Here is a 25,445-nt window from a genome sequence, read left to right as displayed (position 1 = left end):
ATATTTGAAAGCAACACGGTCTGAACCGGAACGTGGAAAAACGAAGTATACACGGACCTTAAGGGTGCTTTCACCCTAGCACTTTTGGTGCACAACCGGGGTTTGATTCATTTGCATGATGTGAATGCTGTTTTCCAAACTCGGGGGCACACCCGCGAACCACACCTGAGTCCGCTTGAAAAGGTGGTCTGGGATACGGTTCATGTGAACTCCAGTACAGTTCGCTGCTGATATGAACACAACTGTACCAAATCACGGAAGTGAACCGCTTGTGATAACACATAATTTGCGTCTTTGTAGGTACACAATCGCAATTATTATGGTATAATGTATTTCTTATTCCTGCTTTTTTCCAAATAAATCGCCTTCAGAGAGCAGCTCACATTCTTCACATCTCTTGCAATGCAGCCGCCTGCTCGTGGTAGACAAACTCTAACTTTATCACATCATTGCACATTCAATGCATCCACGGCAGACAAACACAAGTGTTGTTTTGTGCATGTAAAGTTTTGGTGGCCCTTTTGGTACTTTAATAACACAGTGAAGCAGATGTTTTCTTGAGTTGTTACCTAGTTACAGTGGTAAACAGCTGCCGCTTGTACTCATGTTGATGATGCAAGTGGACCACTGTTCGGATTTAAATAATGGTGCTTTCACACTGGCAGTTTAGTTTGAAACAGCACGGTTCGCATGAAGAATTGGTAATGTGAAAGCTGTCATGCGGACCGGGGAGTGCACCACGGTACCGAACCCGAGACTACCTGTAGGAGGTGGTCTGAGTTCGGTTGCAATGGAACTGTAGCGCGATTCACGTGAATGTGAAAGCAACTCGGGTGCGCACTCGTTCAGCAAGTAACATGCGCATGCGTTTTAGCCGATGACGACATCATTAGTTTCGACTAATAAATATAGGGTGTAATAGGCGATCACAGTAGGGATAACTTCACCTTGGACACGAGCGTGAGTAAGCGTGCAGTGTAAACAAAGATGCAAATTAATTCCTTGCAATCAGCTGTCTCCTCAAAAAACGCTGTTTGCGAGCAGCAGCAAGCCACCTTCCCCTGGACATCTGATGAGTTACACCATGAAGTGCACATATACGCAGTTGTCGTTCACTCTGCTCTGCATAATGGCACCAAAAAAAAAAAAGTATGATGAGTCACATTGTGTTCTCCATGCGTGTTTGTGATGACGTAAGATGAACGCAAATGGACCGGGGTTCGATAGAATCATGGGACCAGACCAATGCTGCAGGGGGCACCGGGAACAATCGCACTTGGAATCGGACCGCAGCAAACGTGCCCAGTGTGAAAGCCCCCTAATATTATGTGAACAGAGACCAGCGGCGGCAGGGGGAGGACACAAACTCGGGTTCGAACCAAGCAATCGAACCAAGTGTGAAAGCATCCTAAAATGTGAAAAAGTAGTAATAATGTCCAAAATTTTAAGTGTTAGTTTGAAGGTGCAGTACTATGGAAAATACAAGAATAAAAGTGTAACATTAATTTGGGTGCAATGGGTAGGGGAACAGTTTGACCTCTTAAATTTTGGTCTCTTGAATATCACTTAGTACAGCTGCCCCGTTCACCTTCTCACATTTTTGCACTTTGCAAATAAACACAATCAATCCACAAGTCGACCAGTAAACATGGCTTGCTTAAACAGCATAGTGATATTGATATAGACGTGACTGCTCTCAGGTCAGATTGTTAAGTGCTGATATGACTGACCTTGACTCATTTGGCACGACCCTCTGCTGGTGGGCAGCTGTGAGATGTAAGCCAATCCCCCAGGTGCAACTCTACCAGGTTCAACAGGGTCCTATTTGATCACACTTGGTTATACCAAATTCACTCATGTGTGTGAATACGTCCTTGAGACAAAATGCAGGTGACAGTTCTCATTCTGTCTCAGTTAGGAACAGGGGGTCTCATTTAATAATAATTGCAAATAAGTTGCGTACTCATGTGAGCAGAAAAGGTTCTCACACAAAATGTATGCCAGATTCACAACAGGTGTGTGCACATAAATTTTTCCTTCCTTTTTTCGTAGTTATTCAGTTTATAATAATAATGCATATAAATAGTTTTGGCTTAATACATTCTAGGGCTGAACAATTTGGACAATAAATTTAATTGTGATCATTAAAAAAAAAGAAAGAAAAAAAAGAAAATGTAATTACGATTTAAACTGCGATATGATAAACATTAAAAAAAGAACAGTGTAAACGATTCCTTTTAACCACAATTAAACCATGTTTTGCCCATGCTCTACTGCTGATAGAAATACTATTCTAGAAAGGGTATTCACACTTGAGTCCTATTAAAAACAACCAAACTAAATAAATACATAAAACAGTGAAGCAGAGGGGAAAAAACATCACATTAACATTGCATCTGTCCACTATGTACCGTTTTATGTCCGGTTTGTAAAAGGGTCCACCTACATTTCATCATTATTTTTTTTAAACCCAGTCAACTTTAATATTATATTAAATTATATTAAAGAAATAAAATTACTATTTAATAATAATAATTATTGTTATTATTTAATAGTAATTTATTTATTAATAATTTCTTAACTTGCCTGTTGCATTGCTGTGCAGTCCGGTTAAATCCTCAAGCCTTTATTTTGGCAGAAGCTTTTATTTTGGCAGAGAACTAATGTTTCTGTTTGTTGTTGAGTTGATAATAGCCTTTTAATGTAGTAAAATGCTCTCATCTCCTCATCTGTCCACAAAAACCCAGCGTCATGGGGTTATTTAAGATTTGTGTTGTAAATTCTAGCGGCCAAACATGTGAAACTACACAAATGAAATTAAAGTTATTCTGTAGCTATTTAAATGTAATGCGCTCAGTGCACAGCAGGCAGGCATTTAGACTATTCATTTATTTAATAAATCATAGCCCTCACGGTTTGATAATCGCATTGGGTGATATTGCGATTTCGATTTTATTTCGAATAATTGTCAAGCTCTAACCGTACATGTCCACTGCCGCGTTTTGAGCAGAGCTGAGCGGGTGTTTTCAATTAATTCCTATGAGGAGTGGAGTGCCACGCTCGCGAGGTGGATTGTGGGATTGACGGCGGTGCAGAGAAAGCATTAAGGGTGTTCGAGAGCGTCAAAAAGTTGAGAAATGCTTGACATTATGCAAATGAAAATCCTTAGAGGACAGCCAAACCTTCTGCCCACACATGTAAGCTGGGGCCTAAGATCGGTGGCGGTCCGCCAACCTCTTAACGCGAGCACCAGTCCATATGAGGGCTTCTCTGGCGAATTTCCAGGTGCATCGGCACCCCTGGATAAAGGCGTGGGCAGATGGAATCTGTTTGTCGGGTTCTTGTGCGGGGAACAGAAGGGATGATAACCGAGGCTGCACTGGAAGGGTGATAACCCCATAGATGATGACTGCAAGGAGTTGTGGGCTTACTTGACCCAGACTAAATGATCACTCCAAGAAAACAGATTATGGGAGGCCACATAGCGCAGGGCCTTTTCCAGATCCTGATTCGCCCGTTCCGTTTGCCCATTTGTCTGAGGATGAAACCCAGACAAATTGAGGACAAACTTACTGAAGCCCCCTGCTGTCAACAGAATTCTGCCCAAAAACGTGACACAAATTGGGGGCTTCTGTCAGAAACCACATCGACCAGGAGGCCATCAATGCGGAAGATGTGGTTAATGACTGATACCGCTGTCTCCCTCGCTGACAGTAATTTGGGGAGGGGATTGAAATGAGCTGCCTTTGAGAACCGGTCCACTACAGTCTACAAACTAATGTGTTGCCATGGGAGTTATGAAATCCATGGCTATGCGCAACCAGGATCTCAAAGGGACAGGCAGCGGTTGGAGAAGCCCGGCTGGGGATTCACTGGATGTCTTATTAGTCACACAAACGAGGCAAGAGGTTATGAATCGACGTATGTCCTGCACTTGTGATGGCCACCAGAATCGCTGTCTAATGAATGTCTGGTTGCGAGTTGCCCCTGGATGACAAGTGAAGTTGGATGAATGACCCCACTGTTGGACTTTAGCCTCCACCTCCCAGGATATCCCACCATGCAAGTGGCGGGTAGAATGGGATCTGGTGGGGCGGTGGAGGTCTCGACCTCAAAACATAGAAATAGGGAGTCAGGCTTCACATTTCTAGAGGCTGGGTGATAAGACAGGATGAAATTAAATCGCATGACAAATAGTGTCCAGTGAGCCTGTTTAAAGTTGAGGTATTTGGTGCTACAAATATACTCTAGGTTCTTATGATCTGTCCAGACCACGAAAGGTACCCCCAAACACTCTAACCAATGACGCCACTTGCCCAAGACTAACCGGACAGCCAATAATTCTCGGTTGCCGATGTCAAAATTCTGTTGAGCTGGTGTTAAGTGGTGCAAAAAATAAAAAGGCACACGGATGCATCTTTTCATCCCAGAAATAGCGCTGCAACAGGACACCAACCTCAGACACATCCACCTCCACTACTAACTGACTTGAAGGGTTGGGAGTTACGAGGATGGGTGCAGTAGAAAACCACTCCTTTAATTTAGAAAACGTGGCCTCAGCTCACGGGGAACAACAGAAGTCAGTGCGTGTGGGGGTGAGGTCCATCAGAGGTGCAGCAAGTTGGCTGTAGTTCCTAATAAACCTCAGATAAAAATTAGTGAATCCCAGAAACCTCTACAATGTTTCACCATTTAGCAGCCATGTCAAAATCCATAAAGTTCTCTTCAGCTCCAGAATCAACCAAGGCAGAAACCATGTGATAGGCAGATCCTGTTGGATAGCCAGATCCACCAAGTCATCGAAGCGCGGAGGCAAATCCAAAGAGTAAATCTCATCCAGAATGTCATCGGAAAGCCCATGCAGAAATTGATCCCACTTGCTGTGGTCATTCCACTCACAAGAAGCAGCCAGGGTGCAAAATCCAATCGCATAATCTGAAACTCATCGATCTCCTTGAGACAGTCCAGATAAGACCCTCGTTGCCTCCCGACCTTGACCCGAGTGATCAAACACTCTCCATGGCTCCGTGGATAAGGAGTGATAGGAAGCGCAGCAGGGATCTCTGTTGTCCCACATGGCAGTGCCCCATTTGCCAGCCCTTCTGTTGAGGAACATGATTACACAAGCCACCTTCATTGTATCTGACGTGAAAGTAGAGGGCTGTAAAGTGAAGAACAGGGAACATTGTGAAAGAAATGTGCTACAGGATTCAGCCTCACCTGAATAAAGGGCTGGAGGGGGAATGCGGGCTTCAAAGCATCCAGAAACCAGGGGAACCGCCAGAGCTGGTAAGGATGCTTCCTGAGAGGGACTAGCATCAGGAGATAGGTGGAGCTGCTGCACAACAGATGTGAGCTCGGTGAGCTGCGAAGCCATCATCTCCAGAGCCTGGTTAGATGTGGAGATTTGATCCTGCTGACGTCCCAGCAAGGCTCCTTCCTGAGAGAGGGTGGAGTGAAGAGTGGATTCCTCCGCTGGGTCCATACTTGGCTAGACTGTTCTGTAACAAGCGATAGCAAGACAAACAGACCCAAATGCAGAGGAACAGTTCAAAGGATTTATTTACAATAAATGTGAGCAGTCAATGTGGATGTCGAGGATTCCGGCACCGGCTGAAGCAGCGGGGAGAGATGACAGAGAAGCGTGCATGCTGTGGCTGCACCCGGGGCAATCCATAAAGAGTGTTTTCTTAGAATGAGTGTGTGCATTGTGGAAGTCAGGAATAGATTCGTGGAATCCTCCATTGAAGCTTAGTGAGGTATAGAATGATGCCCAGCAGGGTAGGGTGATCTAGCTCCTGACATGCAGGCACAGATGAGGTATCCTCCGTGGTAACCCAGCTGACACACAGTGAACTGGAAGGCAACCACACACCCAACACACAGGTAACCGACAGATACATGAGACAGGACCAACTAGGCAGAGTGTGAGGTTAGTTACTTCACACCAAACAAAGATACTGAGAACATGAACGGCATAAGAAGGGAGTGAATTAGAGGAGAACAGGTGTTGCTTGGCACGCTAATCAGTGGCATGATCAGCGTTCCCCTGGGAACAATCAATGTTCCTATGGAAATGCTGATCATGCATGCTGGACATGCCTGCAAGACATGAGGGAGTGAAAATAACAAAACATACAAAACAAACCGGCAAACTCACCGGAGCCCAAACTGTTAATGGTCCTGTTTATTCATTCCAATCTTACATCAGTGCTTGGTTGTTTATTATAAAGTGACACTTGTATCTGTAAAACTTGCTTCAAAGTCAGAGAATGGCTATTGCATACTGAAGTAAAGGGAAACAACAGCATTTACTTTATAATCAATGCTAAGAAAGGGTATTGGCCTGCAATCCTAATTCCACATGGCAAGATGATGCTGATGGCGAAGGCAGGAACAGGTTGAATGTAAAAACATGTTTTTGTTTTATCTCTGACTGTGCAATCCCAGTTTATTGTGTTTTGAGAAAGTATCCTTTATGTGGGCAAAGTGTAGAGATTCCACAGCATTTCATCTAGGAATAAAATGGTTTTCCCTTTCTTGTTTTTCATATTGTAATATACATTTCCTTTGGCAGACACTTTTATCCAGAGTGACTTAAAATGCATTCAAAGTATACATTTTATCAGTGTGTTTTCCCTTGGAATCTAACCCATGACCTTGCAATGCAAGTACATTGGACAGCCAGTTGAGCTAAAGGCACACTTAAAACACTGACTTTATATAACCTCGCCCCTGTATTTCTGTCTTCAGGATAGAGTCAAATGATTGTTACACTCCAGCCTTGCAGCCTTTCCAAACCTTGCAGTTAAAGATGATTTCTCCAATTCGGTCTCGCCTTCCATTTTCTCAACAAATGTGTTCCTCTTTGCCAAGTAATTCATTCAGCTTTCATTGCATGCTGAGTTTGGCTCTTTGTTACTGAACAACATTACACAGAACAACAGAACATATTTCAATTAGAAATACACGAAACAGAGCAAACATGATGGAATGACAAATGCGGCAATAAATATAATAAAATTATTCATTGACATTTCTTTTAAGTATGTTTAAGACCCATTAAACTGCAGCATGGTGTCAATCAGGTCCTTGAACTGCAATTAAATAGGACATGACAGATAGACTGGATCCTGACAAGCCATGGACAATTCTGTTAAATTTCTGCTCCCTGTAGATATTTCTAAAGTCTTGCTTCGTCTGTTCATTTTAATGGATTCACAAGGGATCACTTATGATGTAATAAGTGGAGCAACATGGCCTGCTGGAATCTTGGAAAAAATGGAGTGGGCGACTCAGTTGTCACTGTAGATTTGCACAAGTGTCTTGCAGACAAATATTTTCCGTCACACATCAGTGGATATAGATTTCACTTGGTGACATATCCCGATGTACACATGAACCAGTTTCACTTCACTGCTTTGTTAAACAGGTTAAGAGTGGGGCATACATTTCTGAACTTTATCCAATATTTATGGATTTTAGTCAATGCAACAAGATTTGAAAACAGATGTGGCTTGAAACCCTGCTGACAAGACCAGCTTAAACCAGCATGCATTTTCAATCTTGTATAGCCTTGATTATGCTGGTTTGGCTCTAGTTTAGTTTGTGGACCAGTATAGCCATGCTGTTCACCAGCTAAAAATGCTGGTCAACCAGCATGGTCTTTGGTGAAGCTGGTTGACCATGGAATTCTTTCTTCTTAAGATAAGGTATCTAAGAAGCCTAATGGGCACACCAGCAAACTTCATACTGGTGGCCAGCAGTGATGCCAACAGGAAACTAAGATCAAAGATCCAATTGTGAAATATTTTGTCTTTTCTAATGCCCTGAAAGTCAGTGTATATCTCTTGGGATTTCATAGACAAAAGTAGTCTTGTTTTGGCCTTGTCATTTCTCCAGCAAGAAGATTAGCATGAAAGCACTAATGATAAACCTGAGTGTCCCTTGTATCTTGATATCTACATCTCTTCCTCTCTGAACAAATGACCTACATCTGCTTCCACCTACCTTGAAGACTAATTCTACAAGCGGTTGCTTTGTGGCACTGTTTGAGTTTGTTTTAAACTGAGCCGCTCTGCCTTAGATAAGAAATTCTTTGAAATGATGCCGACATGGAAATATCCTTTTTCTTGAAAGAGTCAGCTTGTGGCTCTGCAGAGGGTCTTCTTAGTTTAAGGAAGCCATATCTGTGGTGGGTTTGATTACTCCTGTGTCCTTGTGCTCAAATGGTGTCTCCTTTAATTTTATTGGCCTCTTAAAAAGTTTGTCAAACTCTGCCTGTGCTCTGGGTGTTAAAGTGTCTTTAGGACCATTAGAGTTGTCAAGTTAAGGGTGTTTTACCTCTGAATGGATTTATCAGCTACTGGAGTGTAGATTATGTCAATGACCCCAAGGTCACGAAGAAGCAGAGACATCTGAGATGGAATTCTTATTTTTTTAGCTTGATTATTGGCCTTTTGGCATATTGAATGATAGAGACCATAGAGAGGATAAAAAATTATTAGAAGAGAGGGCGTAGTAGGAATAGTATGGCATGAGCCGGAATTAAACGTGTTTCCTGTTGGAGCATCATTGTTCAATGGGCCTTGATCATGTGTGCCAAGCGCTAGGGCATGGCTCCAACTACAATTTTTATTTTTTTTCATTTATACAATTATGTCAACATAAATAATATTATTTGTTGCTGTGTTTGTTTCCTTAACTTTTCATCATGATATGCAGTAGAAATGCACTGCAATAGTGGGCTTTCCCTCTTATAAAAAACTTCCCTCAATGTATGAGTGCATAAGGACCGTCAATATTTTACATTGGTGTGTATAAATGGGTATAGTTTATACTGTATGTGCTTTTCTCACTGTACTCCCAGAAATGTTGAATTCCTTTTGCTGTGTTGACATGTTGTTGGGCTTCATACTATGACATTTGTTCTCTGCTCTGTTCCACACACATGCACACTCCTCAAAAACCTGTTAGAACGGTGCTTATGAGTTTACATGACCACATTAAGTCACGTTCTCCAGGAGAAACCTGGATGTCTTAAACCGCTTTCCCTTAATCCCGCTTTCTCTTCATCAGAGTTCTTGTTTACATGACGTTTCAGATTGCTGCTTTTTGCAAAAACCCTGGAATAAACCTTTTCCTAAGTGCATGTAAATGTTCTCACTGTCTCTCATGTTGCTGGAAGGGGGAGGGGGGGGATTGTGATCCACACATACAGCGATTAAGTCATTGAAATTGCCAAATCACATTGAAAATGCATGACTCCAGTCACTTTTTCGCTGCAAGTCACTGTATGTGTGAACGCTCCTTTAGACTGCCTAAAATTTTATAATTTTTACTTATTACTTTCGATGTGAATTTTTCCTTTTTCCTTCAACACAGATTGAGAACTACATTAAAGAGAGCATGACAACAGAGATGGTGCAGTTACAACAGAATGCTGTTCACAATCACACAGCCGCAATGTTGGAGATGGGCACCAGTCTTCTCTCTCAGTCCGCAGAGCAGACACGCAAGCTAACCGATGTCGAGACACAGGTATCATCCCTTCCATGATTCAATGCATGCTCCATTAATCAAACTACTTTTTTTCACATATCCCGTTAATACGGCCCCTAACACTCCAAGAAAAACACTGATGCCACATTATACGTACAGCCTCTTTTTAAGCATCATAATAATGTTTTTGTTCCTAAATGTCTTTATGATTTGTGTATTTTCTAATGAGACACAGAGGTATACAGTGAAGTTGTGTTTTAGCTGCTTTGTCAAATAAGAGGTTGACTTGAATGACCGTTCCTAAGTGCTACCGTATGGTACTGCGGTACAGTTGCTCGCTATATTCTGTTTATGACTTCTCCTGAGGTTCTGCTCAGTTAAGACGAACTTACTTAATGGTTTTAAGGTCTGTGTTTTTGCGGAAGTTTTACTTTGTTTTTACAGAAATGTTATTGTTTTCAGGTTTTAAATCAGACATCGAGACTGGAAATTCAGCTGCTGGAGAATTCACTGTCTACCAACAAGCTAGAGAAACAACTCATGATTCAGACCAATGAAATCAACAAGATCCATGACAAGAATGGGTAAACCCCCCAACAACACAACCCCTCAAATACAAACAAGAAGTAAAATGCTTAGCTGAGCCATAAAAAAAACTTAGCAGATAGTGTTTGAATTGAGGGGGGCTGGGTGGTCCTGGACCCCCTATTATAGTTAAGGGACCCTCCATAAGAACAAAAAAGGGTGTGGGTGGGTGGGTGGGATTATTGATTAATTAAAAAAATATAAATTATTCCAGCATGGGGATAGAATCCTCCAAGAGCTCAAACACAATTTGAACACTGTTCTCAGATACAGTAGTGACTGTGCTTAAGTTGTCTCACTGTGCTGATATTTAATCTGCCAATACAGACAATTAAATCTAACTTCCTTGTGATTTTTAGGAAAAGCAGCATCTTAAGCCAAAACCACAATACAGGTCATTACACTAAATGATTTTCAATTCTTGACACATGATGAGCTCTCAGACTTTAACGTGGTCCCATGCAGTGCAATGCAATGAAACTTGCCAAGATGTGAGTGATGTCTTCTGCCCTGCCGTTAAACTCAGTCCCTTATGAAGATGAACAGATGAAGTGTCTCATGTTTGCAATAATTTTGCAATGCATAACTTTTAGAACGCCTTCCAATTTTCAGTGTATGGATTGGTCTGATGGGACTTGTCTCTGTCTCACTGTCAAAACAAGGAGTTTAATTCCCAGTGATCTTTGCTTGTGCTTCTAGGCCAACTGTTGTTGTAAAAGCAGACAGGCATTCATATTTAGTTCATATTTTAAAAAATAGGAAATAACTCAAAATGAAGTTCTTTGTGGAATTAATTTTACTTAAACAAGACAATGAATTGACACCAGTGTGCATCAGGTTTCCAAGATGTACAGTTTAAATGTAAGGCCTGGATCCATTCTAGACTTACTGTAATCCCCAAAGCTATATGATGAACTGAGTGTTTTTAATGGTGTGTAATTTATGGAGATTGACTACATTCATATCAATATTTATTATAGCTGTCTATTACTTTTCTCTGTGAATACTGAAACAAAAATACAGCATCATTAAGGTGAAACTTTAGAGCAGGAGTTCTTAAAGGAATAGTTCTCCCAAAAATGATAATTCTCTCATCATTTACTCACCCTTATGCCATCTCAAACTCATATGACTTTCTTTCTTCTATGGAATACAAATGCAGATATTTTGATGAAGATATGATGTGACTATATCCAGACAATGCAAGTAAATGTGGTCCAACACTTCCAAGCTCCAAAAAAGAAAATACAATAAAGGCATAAAGGTAATCCATACAACTCAAGTAGTTTTATCCATGTCCTCTGAAGCGATACGATCGGTTTTGGGTGAGAACAGACCCAATCCCAAATTTTTCACTATGAATCTGCAGACTGCCATCTGCAGTCTCCAAGGTGCGATCATGATTTGAAGCTCGGTTACATTTCCTTGCACTTGATGCATGCGCAGAGCGCATGTACAGATCTCCGCACATGCGACAAGTGTGAGGAAGAGAATTCGAGATAATTATCATTTTTGGGTGAACTATTCCATTTATCTTTCTCATCTCAGGATCCAAGACATTTTGTGTTTACCTGGAATCTACACTTACAAAACTATGCAATATGATATGCTACTGTAAATATATATATATATAAAAGAATTTGATGTAGATTGATTTTTATAGAAAAACATTTTCTTTTAAAAGCATTCTAACTAAAATTTTTGAACATGCACAAACATGCACACACTCAAATTGTAGATATGAAGAAAAAAATAGTTTTTGTAACTGATATAATTTTATAAATAATTTCCAATAAATAATATCCATATATTTTATGAATAAAACTATCACTTAAAATTAAGCTTTGATACTGTTTCTTGTAAACCCTTATAAAGATTTATCATGTTAATCAGTTTATGCAAAAAAATACCACACTTATTGTTAATACAATAAAACGTTTTGTTATTTGTCACCACAGTCCTAAAAAAAGAAATAAAAAATGACTTCTTTTAAGCAGTTTGAAACAGATCCCATATAAATGGAATATTTGTATTGTAGTAAAAATAATTGTAACTATGGTATTATGGCAAAAACTATGTCACCAACTTAGATTACAGTATAATACGTCACAACCCAGACACTGCCTTAGACTGCTGATTTCCTATCATTTTTATTTTCAAATTTCCTTTTCTTGTTTTTCTCTCACTGTTTTTCCCTATCCATCTCATTCCTGCCCAGGTTTCTTGAGTTAAAAATGCAGGAGATGGAGGACAGGCACAGAGAGGAGTTGGAGGCCCTGCGGGAGGAGAAGAGCAGTCTTCAGACTCTGGTCAGCAGGCAGAGTGCAGTGATTCGGGAGCTGGAGTCTCAGCTGAGTCGAGCGAGCGGTAACAGCACTGCTCTGCAGAGACAACAGCAAGACCTGATGGACACTGTACGCAACCTGCTTAGCCTCTGTGCCAAGGATGAAGTTACAGCATGTAAGCAAAGATCAGATGTGAATTTTTCATAGAAATAAATCCCTAGTTATGGACCTGCCAGTGTTATTATTGTTAACAAAATTTAAAGCTAAATGAAAACAAAATTATAAAAATAAAAACTAACATTATTAGAAAAACTAATACTAAATTAAATAAATACATTTTCATGACTCAAAAACTAACTAAAATAAAAATGGCCCTAAATTAATTGTAATTTTTGATTACAGTATGTTAAAATTTTAAACTAAAGCTAAAATTAAACTAGAAAACACCCCCAAAAAATTTAACTAACTAAAACTAACAATCATAGAGTGAAAACTAATGAAAACTAAACTGAACTGAAAGGACAAATTGAAAATAAAATACAAATAAAAACAAATTTAAAAATTCAAACTACAATAACCCTGGGACATGCATGTAGACCCAGAACACCTGATGTACATTTTATTGTTTGACATGTACCATACCTATAAACTAAACTAACAAATCTATCATGGTGCCCAAAGATTAGGTTAGATTGACCTAATTTCTGTATTAATAAATCTTTGCTATGGCACATGACATGACCACACAGTGTATTGCAAACCTTTATGTATAGAATGATAATGAAACATTGTGTACTTATAGGATTAGTTCACCCAAACCTTTTAATTCAGTCATTGTTTACTCACCCCTGTGTTTTTTTATAACCCCATATGACTTTCATTCTTTTGCTTAACACAAAGGGAGAAATTGTGAAAGAATGTTGTGCTCAGTGATGTCATACAATAGAAGTTTATGGTGACCACCTCAAGCTTCAAAAGAATGCAAAAGTATAATTCAGAAGACTAATAAATTATTCCATGAGACTCATGATTGTTTTGAAAGCATACGATAAGGTTTGGTGAGAAACAAACCGAAATCTAATGTATTATTTAGTGAAAATGTTCACTGTCCGCCGATCTCCTGTGCATGTTCATGATAGGGCATGAGAGCACGCAGCCCCCTCATGACATTGGGGTGTTCAAGTGAAAACTCCTTTTGTTAATCTAAAAACAGGTCCTCCACAACAATAGCGACAACAGAACACAACACAGCTGCACACAAAACAGAGAACAGAACTTACTAAACTTGTCTGAAGAGTTTGTAGTCGAAGAAGTATTATATTATTATTACACCGATCAGCCACAACATTAAAACCACTTGCCTAATATTGTGTAGGTCCCCCTCGTGCTGCCAAAACAGCACCAACCCGCATCTCAGAATAGTATTCTTTAGAGTTGGGGTACTTGAGTTCGGACTCAAACTCGATTCCGAGTCACAAGTACAGTTTTAATGGACTTGGACTTGTCACAGACTCGGATGCATTTTTATTCGGACTTGACTCGGACTTGAGCCTTTCAGATTTGGGATTTTTTTCAGAGTCCGGCCAAGTTCATGGTATTTGTGATGCAATGAAAAGCAAACAAACAAAAAAATTACATAACATAGGGTGACCATACGTCCTCTTTTCCCCAGACATGTCCTCTTTTTTGAGACCTAAAAAAAACGTCTGGCCGGGATTTCAAAATTGTCTATAAATGTACGGGATTTGGCTTCTTCATATTGATGTTCTCTCTACAGTTAGTACTATCATACATTCTGTGTATTTGATACTGCGCCTCAGTTTTCACACATATATGTCCATACATGTGATTATTCTGGCTGAGAGAAGCAGCGCGCACTCTTTCAACGTACTTTTTTAACTCTCTCTCTCTCACCTGCGCACTCGTGCTGTATGTGTGTGCAGGAAAGAGATCACCATGCACCAGACGTGCTCTGCCGCTCTCATCCAGAAATATCAATAATGTAATTACACTTTAAAAAGTACGTTCCCCAACTCTGCAAATTATTAAATAGAACACGTTTTATCAGACTCACGCTTACTACGCAAAGTCATTTCTAACTGAAAATGTTGACTATATCGAGACAAAATCAAATTTACTACGTATCAGGGACATTTAAACTAAAATGACGGATGAAATAGACCATGATGGAAATTGTACAACTCAGTCCGTTACATATTTATAGCGCAACCTCTGTGTGTTACCTGTAAAGCTGGCACTTGTGTTTCAATGTCAAAAAAGTCAGAAAATACAATGAAGAACACAGGTGAGGGGAGAAGTCTCTATTCACCCATTATCCATACTAAATATGTGAAAAGATACATCAGCCCAAGGTGAGTTTGTCAAAAAGTTGATCTTGACTTTAGGGAAGTAGGCTACACCTGGACACAGCAGGAGGACTGAAAAGTGTGAAGTGTAGTACTGTAGTATATAAATATATTTTTAATAGTATCTGATCTTTTCTGTTTTTATTTTATGCTGTTGTATTTAATTTTATGGGCATTATTAAATGTTTTAATATTACCATTTGTTAAATTTATTAAACACATTAAATGTATTTAATTAATTACATTAAATGTATTTTACCCATAAGTTTAAACTGAATGGACAAATTACAAATGAAGTAGAAATAAAAGCTAAATTAAAATGTGAAATAATAATAACTCTGATTGTAATGACTAATGCAGCTTTCACTTTCTTTAGTCTATGTCTGAGTGGAGGGGAAAAGCAACAAATAATTGAAATGTCAACAGAACGCAATAAGAAGTGTGTTGAAGGACAGTTCATACACCTAAAGCATACGCTTTCAATCTGAAACCACTTTGAAACTTGTTCAGCTGGATACTAATCATTTGTTTTTTGCATTTATATTGACAAATTGCTTTTCTTAGTTATGAAGGTTAAAATAAGCTTAAAATATTGATGTTGAGTTTACGGTTACAATTTTAATTCAGATTCTTGAACCGATTCATTCGGACTCGACTCAGACTCGACCTGTTATGGACTCGGTCTTGAGTCCGACTTGGCCCCTTTTGGACTCGGACTCGACTCAGACTCAGCTAAGGTGGACTTGAACCCAACAATACTATTCTTCTCACCACAACTGTACAGGGCGTTTTTCTGAGTTTCCGTAGACTTTGTCAGTTCAAACCAGTCTGCCCATTCTACTGACCTCTCTCACCAGCCAATTGTGCGGCAGCAGTGCAGTGCATAAAATCTGCAGATACGGGTCAGGAGCTTCAGTTAATGTTCATATTAACCATACAAATGTGGAAAAAATATGATCTTAGTGATTTGGACCGTGGCATGATTGTTGGTGCCAGACGGGCTGGTTTGAGTATTTCTGTAACTGCTGATCTCCTGGGATTTTCACACACAAGAGTCTCTAGAATTTACTCTGAATGGTGCCAAAAACAAAAAAACATCCAGTAGTTCTGTGGACGGAAATGCCTTGTTGATGAGAGAGGTCAACAGAGAATGGCCAGAATGGTTCGAACTGACAAAGTCTATGGTAACTCAGATAACTGCTCTGTACAATTGTGGTGAGAAGAATAGCATCTCAGAATGCTATTCTGAGATGGGGGTTGGCGCTGATTTGGAGGCACAAGGGGGACCTACACAATATTAGGCAGGTGGTTTTAATATTGTGGCTGATCGATGTATATAGAACAGCCTTATATTTTTAAATGGAGTACTCGGAAATCAGACAGAAGCATTTAAATACTTACCGTTATCCCAGCTTAATATAAAACACAACGATAAGTAGGCTATTTGTCGATTGAATTCCCAGAAAACTATAAAAACATTGCTCTGTTATTACATGTATGTTATTACTGAGAACAAATGCACATGTATGTTATCAATGAGAAAGCCTCTTCCAGGTTGGTGCAGAATATGCCATTGTCTGTTTAAATGACGTTTAGCTCCAGACAGTGTTGTGAACCTCAACGGATGCGGCTTATCACGCTTTAGCACACTGCCTGTGCTTAACAGTTGACTGAAATGTCAAACAACCCCTGATTGAGTTAAAGGCCAGACTGAACGTTGCCCCAGTGCAGTGTTCTGGGATTGGAGGTTTCCTTCTAACCCTCATGGTTGCCTTCACAACAGCAGGAGTCAGTGTACTGAACTCATTACCCCTGTTTCTCCCAATGCAACCCCTGAGTGGCCTCTTGGCCCTATGTCTGCCCACTGTCTGCCCCACGTTTCTGCGGTCACAGAAAATGTACCTTAAATATCTGAGGTGGGACAGCACAGGTCATGCAGGACAGCATGCTTCTGACCGTACTCCTCGCAGGGCTTTCTTCTTGCTGTGAGGGCAGTGAAAGCAACATCCTGTTTCTTACATTTTTCGTTTGGGTTTTGAGTGGCCCTTGACATGGCTCTAGATACCATAGCTCCTTTTAGTTCATGCAACATAATAATAAACAAAACTCAGACAATTTTGTGGATTAGCCTACCTATATGAAAAGTTAAGGGAATAGTTGCAGATCTTTTCCAGATAACAGTTCTTGTCATGTCAAGCTCCAAAAATGGCACAAAAAAGCAAAACAACACCATAAAAGTAGTCCATATGACTTGGGTGCTATATTCTAAGTCTCCTGAAGCCATACAATAGTTTTGTTTGTGGAAAGACCAAAAAAACAAAACAAAGCTTCAACTGGATCATTGAGTCAGTAAGTTGAATTTGAGAACCAAATCAGTGAATGAAAAAAAAAAAAAAAAACAACTAGTAAGTGATTCCTTTTGACCAAAGTTTGGTAATGTTTTGCCCATGTTCTACTGCCAATAAAAAGGCTACTCTTTGAGGGTTTACACTTGAGTCCTCTTGAACTTAACTTGGAACTTTTTTACTTCAGCCACAAACAAACAAAAATAAATAGCACATTGAAACAAAGAGAAAAACCATATCTTGTTCCTATCTTCTTCATTCGTCTCTGTCCACTTTGTGATAGAGTCTCAGCCCACTTTTCATCATTATTTTTTGAAAACACTGTCATCTTGAATATTATATTATTGTAATATAATATTGATGATGATTATTATTATTATTATTATTATTATTATTATTACTATTATTATTATTATTATTATTAAAGAACAGTAATATATTCGCCATCAGTCAGTCAAACAAAATAAGAGACCATTTTTGGTTCCAGCTTGGTTTTGGGCTGTTCCTGGATGGAAACCTGAATAAAACATCACAAATGTGTTCTTTCATGGGTTTAATTGGGCGTATAAAATGCAGTTGGGGTCCACTGTGGTTTGGCCTATTTGTAAGTTGGGACACATACTGTAGCATGATTTCCATGTAATATTAACAAGCAAGTATAATTGTGCACAAAAATACACATTACCAAACAAAGCCAAACAAATTATGATAAGTGGAGATTTTAAGTAGATGTGAAACAAACTGTAGTCTCAGATATATGATTAGTCTTTTGCCCTGTGTTGCAGTACCCAGCTCCAGTGTGCTACAGAGGTCACTTTTCTGACCTCTGGCTGAATAACTCAAACTTAATGACTCCTATGGGAAGGCCTGTCCATTGAGGTGGCCAGGAAGGCACTTTAGGTCTCTTAGGTTGCCTGTCCAAAAGCATGACTCCACTGAATTTGCAAAAACTATGTTTAACCAAAGCTCTAAACTTCCTTTTTTGGGAAGAAAATTTTGAGCTTTTATTTTTTTTTTTATTTATTTATTTTTTATAATGCTGCTTTTTACATTCTTACATGAATAAGACATTGTTTAAAGTGCTTAACCTTAATGATATTATATATCTCACTACAAGTTACTCTCATTGCTTAACAAGTACAACTTATCTCGTCATTTGTGACAATGAAGAGATGTGAGTGTTGCCTCCTTTGCGAAATGTTTCACTGTCTTTGATTTTGTCAGATCACTGTTCATAATTGCAAGGCAGTTATTTATAAAATTATTACTTGTGCACAATAAGCATTATCAAAATCATTAGGCATAATTATTAGTAGTGGAGCTTTCTAAGGCCCTATTACTATTGCTCATACTTAAGGTAAGGGATTTGAACAAGCATCTTGTGCTGAAAGTGATACCTCAAATTGTGTAGCTTGCTGAGGAGAGGTGTGCTATAACTTTTCAAAATGATTGGACTTATAGACTTGGGAGTGGACTCTTTTGACTCGGGCCAGTAAGCAACTTCCCAGAAGCAACCACATCTTAATGCATTAAAAACCATTCAAAACACCCTATTAATATTATATATGGCCAAATATAAGCACATATTTCCATATATAATTAATATAGTTCATATATTTAGGAATTTACAGTATGTACATATTAAAATATTTGGGAAAATACATGTTGCGCATATGTACAAATATGTGACTTTTTATATAAGACAAAGCATATGTGAGAATACATATTATAGAGTATGTGTTAAAAAGCTTGGATTTAATAGCTTGGAAGCCTATTTGTTTTAAACACAGACAAGAATATAGTGAGTAATGTTTAATACATGTAAATAGGTGTTGCTTATATGCAGCTTTTTCAGCTATAACTTCACGAAAAATAAACAGAACCTAAAATATCATACCATATAGAGGAGGCGATTTTCTTTAAAACGAGCATAATAGTATTATTATTGTATTATTATAATAGTATTATTATTGTATTATTATAATAGTATTATTATTGTATTATTATAATAGTATTATTATTTATAATTGTTACCCCATTTGGATGGTTGTAGTAAATCCCTATGATTTGCTTGTTGCAGAATTGTAAAATCTGACTTAATATAGGGCATCAATCATCTTTAGTGCATTAAAAGAGCAAAATATAATTTTTTCTCTGAATTCAGTTCTCTAGGGACAGGCTATGACTCAGTACTGCATGTAAATATGAAACTATGTCAGAACATGATTTTTTGGTTTGAAAAACATTTTTATTATGACACATAATGATTGGAATGGTTTATGGCTTATTAAATGTTTTTAAAAGTACACCGTATCGCTGTTCTTCTAGCTCAGCTGGTGTTCATTAGTCTTGTTCCTTTTGAAAAAAATCAGACTCAGTTGTATAGATATAAAGATTCAGTTTGTATTTCAGTAGTTTGTAGTACAGTTGCCTTTCTCAGTCCAAAACACTTCATTGGGACTTTTAGTTCTTTCTTATTGTCAGCCTAAGCTTATGATGTGTCAGTGAGGGCCTAGCGAGTTCTGATTTATAAAAATGGTTTGCTTGATTGTTCTTATCACATAAACTTTTGTGAATATAATTTTATGAGCCAAGATACAAGCTGTTTAATAGCTCTGTGTACCACAGCTAAGATTTACATGTAAAGTTATTCCTTGGCATCCAAACATTGTCAAATGTCATAATATGTTTTTTTGTTTATATAAAAATGATGGAGCTCTCTTTTTCAGTTCTGTTCAAGTTCAATATGGAGACACATGACTAATTTTTTTTATTATTTGGTAACACTTAAAAGATATCACCATGATATTGCCATGGTATTTGGACATTGTGACATGATAATGTTTTTTTGGACATGCACTGTGGTAACAGTTATTCCATAGGGGAAACTGAGGCAAGTTGTTACACTTTTTTATTCCAGTGAACATTTCTCAGGGTGGGTTCACATACCTTGACTACAAAAAAGCGATTGGACATTTTCATCATTTTTGCCCAGGTAAAAAAAAAAAAAAAAAAAAAAAAATATACAGTTCATTGAACACATGTTGACATTTTGTGACAACATGCCCCAATAGTGTCACACTATATTTATCACACTATAGGAGGTAAGATATTACAATGCAATTTGCAACTAAACCAGTGGCTGGGGTTTCAAGTGAATACTGGGAAATGACAGGGGAACGTGTCCCCACCATCACAACCACTGAAACAAAATCTACACATCTTTACATTTTTTAATTTTCAGCCAAATTAAAAAAATTAAACAATGATGAAACGCAAAACAATTAATTAAACAGCAAAAATGTAAAAGTAATGTACAAATATTGTAATAAATACATTTTATTAATTTTTTGATATTTAAACATATGTGACAGCCTGTCCCGATAAAAATGTGACAACATGATGTGACTTTCACACATTTAAAGATTTTGGTAAAAACATTTGGTAAAAATCAGCCTTCATAAAATAGTTGATCCTTGCCTTGATGTATGCTAGAGTAGTTTGAATATGTTCTTTTGTTTTTACCCCAGAGCTATAACAAAAAAATTTTGGAAGTGAAAATTTACTTTGAAGGGTAGAATTCACAGCAATTCATCTAATTTAACAGGGTTTGAACTAGGTGTTTAAACCAACATACAAAACCTCTGCTAGAGAAAACACATTTGCGCAGTTGGACTTTTCACTACAAATCTTATGGTTACTGAGATATATACCCTTTGTGACAATTGTTATGTATTTAAACAAGCCACATTCTGTCCTTTATACTTTGGTACATGAATATGGAAATTAGTACTGTGATGTTATCATCTAATAACTTTACCATGGTACATGTAACTAATACACAAACAGATATTTAGATAGGCCTATATCATAACACTTTATTTCATATATTTTATTTTTATGTACATTAAGCTATGCAGTGCTTAATATTTTTAGTTAAGTTAACCAAGAAGTAATTTTAAGTTAAGTGTAGCCAAATATTCAACAAAGAATTTGCAGTACAACTAGAGGAAAACTGAGCCACATTGATGTCTTAGCTGTTTGCGTAAAGCCAAGTTTTTTCCTTGCTTGCATTGAACTTGGCTGTCCCTGTGCTGTCCAGCCCTGCAGTTTTCGGCTCCTGGCTATAAGCGGTAAATTGCCGTTGCCTGACACAGCTGGGCTTTTGTTGTGTTAGACTCCGCAGCATGAAGTTCCCATCTGTCAGTCTGTCACAGCTGGAGATGCTTGTCACTGACACTCAGTCCTTTACTAAATCGGCAGGAAAAATATCTTTGAATGAAGGGTTGCCCACCCGAGCCCTCTGTCCCGTGACAAGGATCAAAGTTCTGTTTAAACACCCCTGACACGTCCCTCTTAGCAGTGACATCTCCTTTCCTTAAATAGCCCCAACAGAAAAAACAATGGTGTGAAAACTGAGATGCGGTCTTAAGCAGTTAACAAACAGAAGATGAAAAAAACGAGAGGAATCAGAAGGAATTTCCATTTATATAACAAGGACACGGTGGGCAAATATAAACCACTTGTTATAACAGGATCTTGAAATTTATAGCTTGTAGTATTTTGTCCGCAGACTCTTGCTTAGTTTTAAAATATTGGCAGCGTAATTGCCTGCAGATGGACGGAGACGCAGCTGTTTGTTGGAGCAGAGGGGCTTCTCTCTGGGAGCCAAAGATCAGCACTTTGATTAAAAGACTTTCACACTCAAAATGTGTCACTCACTGGCAAAAGATCATGGTGATACCACACAAGAGATCTTGGAAGTCAATGCTGTCTTTTTTATTTCAAAATAAGTCTAACCAGATTTGAGACATCGTATGAAAACTGATGCTGTATTTTGAATTTGCCTTGGCTATGTGTATTATTTATTCCATTAACTCAGGAAGAAAGAGAGCATTTGTTTTTGAAGTGGTTGCATGTGATTCATTACAAAACGTGCAATATTTTACAATTTTAATAATACTGATCTTGTACAGCAATGTTATTCTCCGGTATGCTTACATACATTTAACCGTTTGAATGGTTTTGTAACATGAAGCAGATATTAGGAATGTACAGTTTTATACACATACCCTCCGTGAAAGCCTGCTGACAGAAGCTAGAGCACTGAATACTGTATACTCCTTGTCAATCATAATTATACTATTATAAATAATCCTCTTCTGTACATATATACTAACTGGATGCCTTTTTAGGAGCGGTTCCTGGTCCAAGTCCAGAGCATTCCATCTTAAACCCTCTTTTATTGAATTCACGGCGGTTGATGTAAATGATTTAGGATTAAACTGTTATACAGCCCAGGGGATCTTGACATATTGCTATCACCTGCCAGGTTTTGATGACTTCATTAAAATATCATTAGTCTGTTTGTCTATGCATTATTGCTGTCTTGTTGAAATGGAAGCCACAGTGTTGATATGTTCTGTTTGTCAGAATGTTAGCCTCAGACATGTTGATGCAAGGGAGTGAGTGGAAATCGCTTTATTTATTCAACACAACCAGGGCAGATCCACAGATGTTCTCTAATGTGTGTACCAAAATAAAGAGCTACATTTATTATTTTGCTGGATGTTTATATTTTCGCTATTACCGACATGGTACTCTTTGTGTCTTCAGTGGTGCCAAACAGCACAAAGCAAGCTGACGAGGAGAGGAAGTACCGGGACTGTGCAGACCTATACCAAGCAGGGCTCCAGAAAAATGGAGTTTACACCATCAATATCAGCCCCCAAGAGACTAAAAAGGTAGAAGTTCTAATTTCAGTGTTATATTATTGTCTAATTAGGAATTAAAGGCACACTGACTCCATTCTGGAATAAGTGGATGCTCAGATGGCTTTGGTGAACTTTGTCTGGTAAGGTATGTGGGATATTTGATGGGTTCTCTCTGTAGCACCAGGAAGTAGTTAGAGGTTATTGAGTGCTATTGGTTTCATTCTGTTTATGACCAAGGTTTCCAGCCAGGGGTCTATGAATCCCTGGGGTCCCTGAAGGTACTCCGGGGGTCCATTGAGAAGATGGACACATGGAGAAGTTAAAACATGGAATTTTAATGGCATTTCTATCTTTTGACTAGTTTCTACCTTTCAAATTAATGATCTGCCAAGTTTAATATAGTGTAGTAATGTTAATGTTTTTAAAAGGATAGTTTACCCCAAAATATAAATTCTGTCATCATTTACTCTCCCTCAAGTTGTTCCAAACCTGTATGGCTTTCTTTCTTCTGATGAACACGTAAATAAGATGATAGGCAGTATGTTAGTCTTTGTCACCATTCACTTTCATTGCATCATTTTGCAAACAGTGAAAGTGAGTGGTGAATGGTGACTGGTGATGTCATTCTGCCCAATGTCTTCTTTTGTGTTCTATGAAAGTAAATCATAAGGGTTTGAAACAACATGTGGGTGTGTAAATGATCACAGAATGTAATTTTTTAGGGGACTATTGTTTTTATGAAAGGTTTTATAAAGTGTTAACAAAAAAAGTTAGCTTTTTATATTGGGGGGGGGGGGGCTGGGTTGGCTGAGAGTCTGGGTAGGGGGTTTATGGGTCTATAAAGGTTGAAAACCCCTGGTCTATAATCTGGGACAATGCAAATGTATTGCAGAGTGCACTTAAAAAATAAATATATATACTGTAAATATATATATATATATATATATATATATATATATATATATATATATATATATATATATACACCGATCATCCACAACATTAAAAAAATCCTAATATTGTGTAGGTCCCCCTCGTACCACCAAAACAGCGCCAACCCGCCAGATGGGCTGGTTTGAGTATTTCTGTAACTGATGACCTCCTGGGATTTTCACGCACAAGAGTCTCTAGAATTTACTCCGAATGGTGTCAAAAACAAAAAACATCCATTGAGCGACAGTTCTGTGGACGGAAATGTCTTGTTGATGAGAGAGGTCAACAGAGAATGGCCAGACTGGTTTGAACTGACAAAGTCTACAGTAACTCAGATAACCGCTCTGTACAGTTGTGGTGAAAAGAATATCATTTCAAAATGCTATTCTGAGATGCGGGATGGCGCCGTTTTGGCGGCACGAGGGGGACCTACACAATATTAGGAAGGTGGTTTAAACACAACCGGTCAAAATTTTGAAACACCTGACTGAAATGTTTCTCATGATCTTAAAAATCTTTTGATCTGAAGGCAGATGTATGCTTAAATGTTTGAAATTAGTTTTGTAGACAAAACTATAATTGTGCCACCATATTAATTTATTTCATTATAAAACTAAAATGTAATTAAAAAAAAGTTTGGACCAAATACTAAAGAAAAGTAGCCAATAAGTGCCCAACATAGATGGGAACTCCTTCAATACTGTTTAAAAGCATCCCATGGTGATACCTCAAGAAGTTGGTTGAGAAAATGTCAAGAGTACATGTCTGCAAATTCTAGGCAAAGGGTGACTACTTTGAAGATGCTAAAATATAACACAGTTTTGATTTATTTTGGATATTGTTTAGTCACAACATAATTCCCATAGTTCCATTTATGTTATTCCATAGTTTTGATGATTTTACTATTATTCTAAAATGTGGGAAAAAAATGATAATGAAGAATGAGTAAGTGTTTGAAAACTTTTCAAAACTTTTGACCGGTAGTGTGTATATATATATAGTTTGTGGCACAGACCACAAACACACACAGTAGTGATTCGGTGTTGATGGGAAATGGAGCTTTTAATGCTATTTGTTGTACAAAACAAACCTAGATGGAACTTGTGACAGAAATCTAGTATTTTTCAGCCTAAGTAAGGCACATATAAAATAACACAGAAGTACGCCAAGTCTTAACTATCACCAAAACGCAGAATAAGACGTTTTTGTCTGCATTCGCTTTTCATGTGGAGTTCAAAACGGCGCTTGACACTAGCATTGACCCACTGATGCGAATCATGAACGTGGAAAAATTCATTTTTAAACTGGCCGCACAAGTTATGATATTTTATTATAATTTGAATTATTACTATAATGTGACTGAATCAACCTCACTACACAGGTTACACCAGCAAAAGTAATTTATAAGTGTCAGGTAAGGTAGAAATTGCTCCTTAAAGGTGCTGTGAGAGATTTTTCTTTATTTTTGTGAAATGACATGCAGATGTAAAATATCACTGAAATAGGTGCTATGATCTATCACACGTCTCTGTAACTGCCCTAGGCTCGGTAAACAGTGGGGAAAAAGATGTCCGCAATCAAAAGACTTTCTGCATGTCAACCACTGTGCGCATTTACAGGGCAGCCCATATATGCTCGTATAAGTGTCGGTATGGTGTCCTGCTACCACAAAACTCTCTGATTCGGACAACAAAATGCTCAGGGGGACCCTTCATC

General features: G+C 38.3%; 1 protein-coding gene across 1 annotated transcript in view; it reads left to right on the top strand.

The window, feature by feature from the left end:
* The window catches only part of angpt1 (angiopoietin 1), a 104,393-nt gene that overhangs the window by 28,315 nt on the left and 50,633 nt on the right, over positions 1-25,445 (top strand). Inside the window, exons 2-5 of the mRNA XM_051671595.1 lie at positions 9,385-9,540; positions 9,964-10,085; positions 12,305-12,546; positions 22,699-22,826. Coding sequence (XP_051527555.1) covers positions 9,385-9,540; positions 9,964-10,085; positions 12,305-12,546; positions 22,699-22,826 — 648 coding nt within the window. The remainder of the gene's footprint in view (positions 1-9,384; positions 9,541-9,963; positions 10,086-12,304; positions 12,547-22,698; positions 22,827-25,445) is intronic.

The sequence above is a fragment of the Myxocyprinus asiaticus genome, chromosome 34, assembly GCF_019703515.2.
Source record: "Myxocyprinus asiaticus isolate MX2 ecotype Aquarium Trade chromosome 34, UBuf_Myxa_2, whole genome shotgun sequence".
NCBI classification, from domain to species: Eukaryota; Metazoa; Chordata; class Actinopteri; order Cypriniformes; family Catostomidae; genus Myxocyprinus; species Myxocyprinus asiaticus.
The sequence above is the reverse complement of the archived record's forward strand: the minus strand, read 5'-3'. Positions and strand labels throughout refer to the sequence as shown.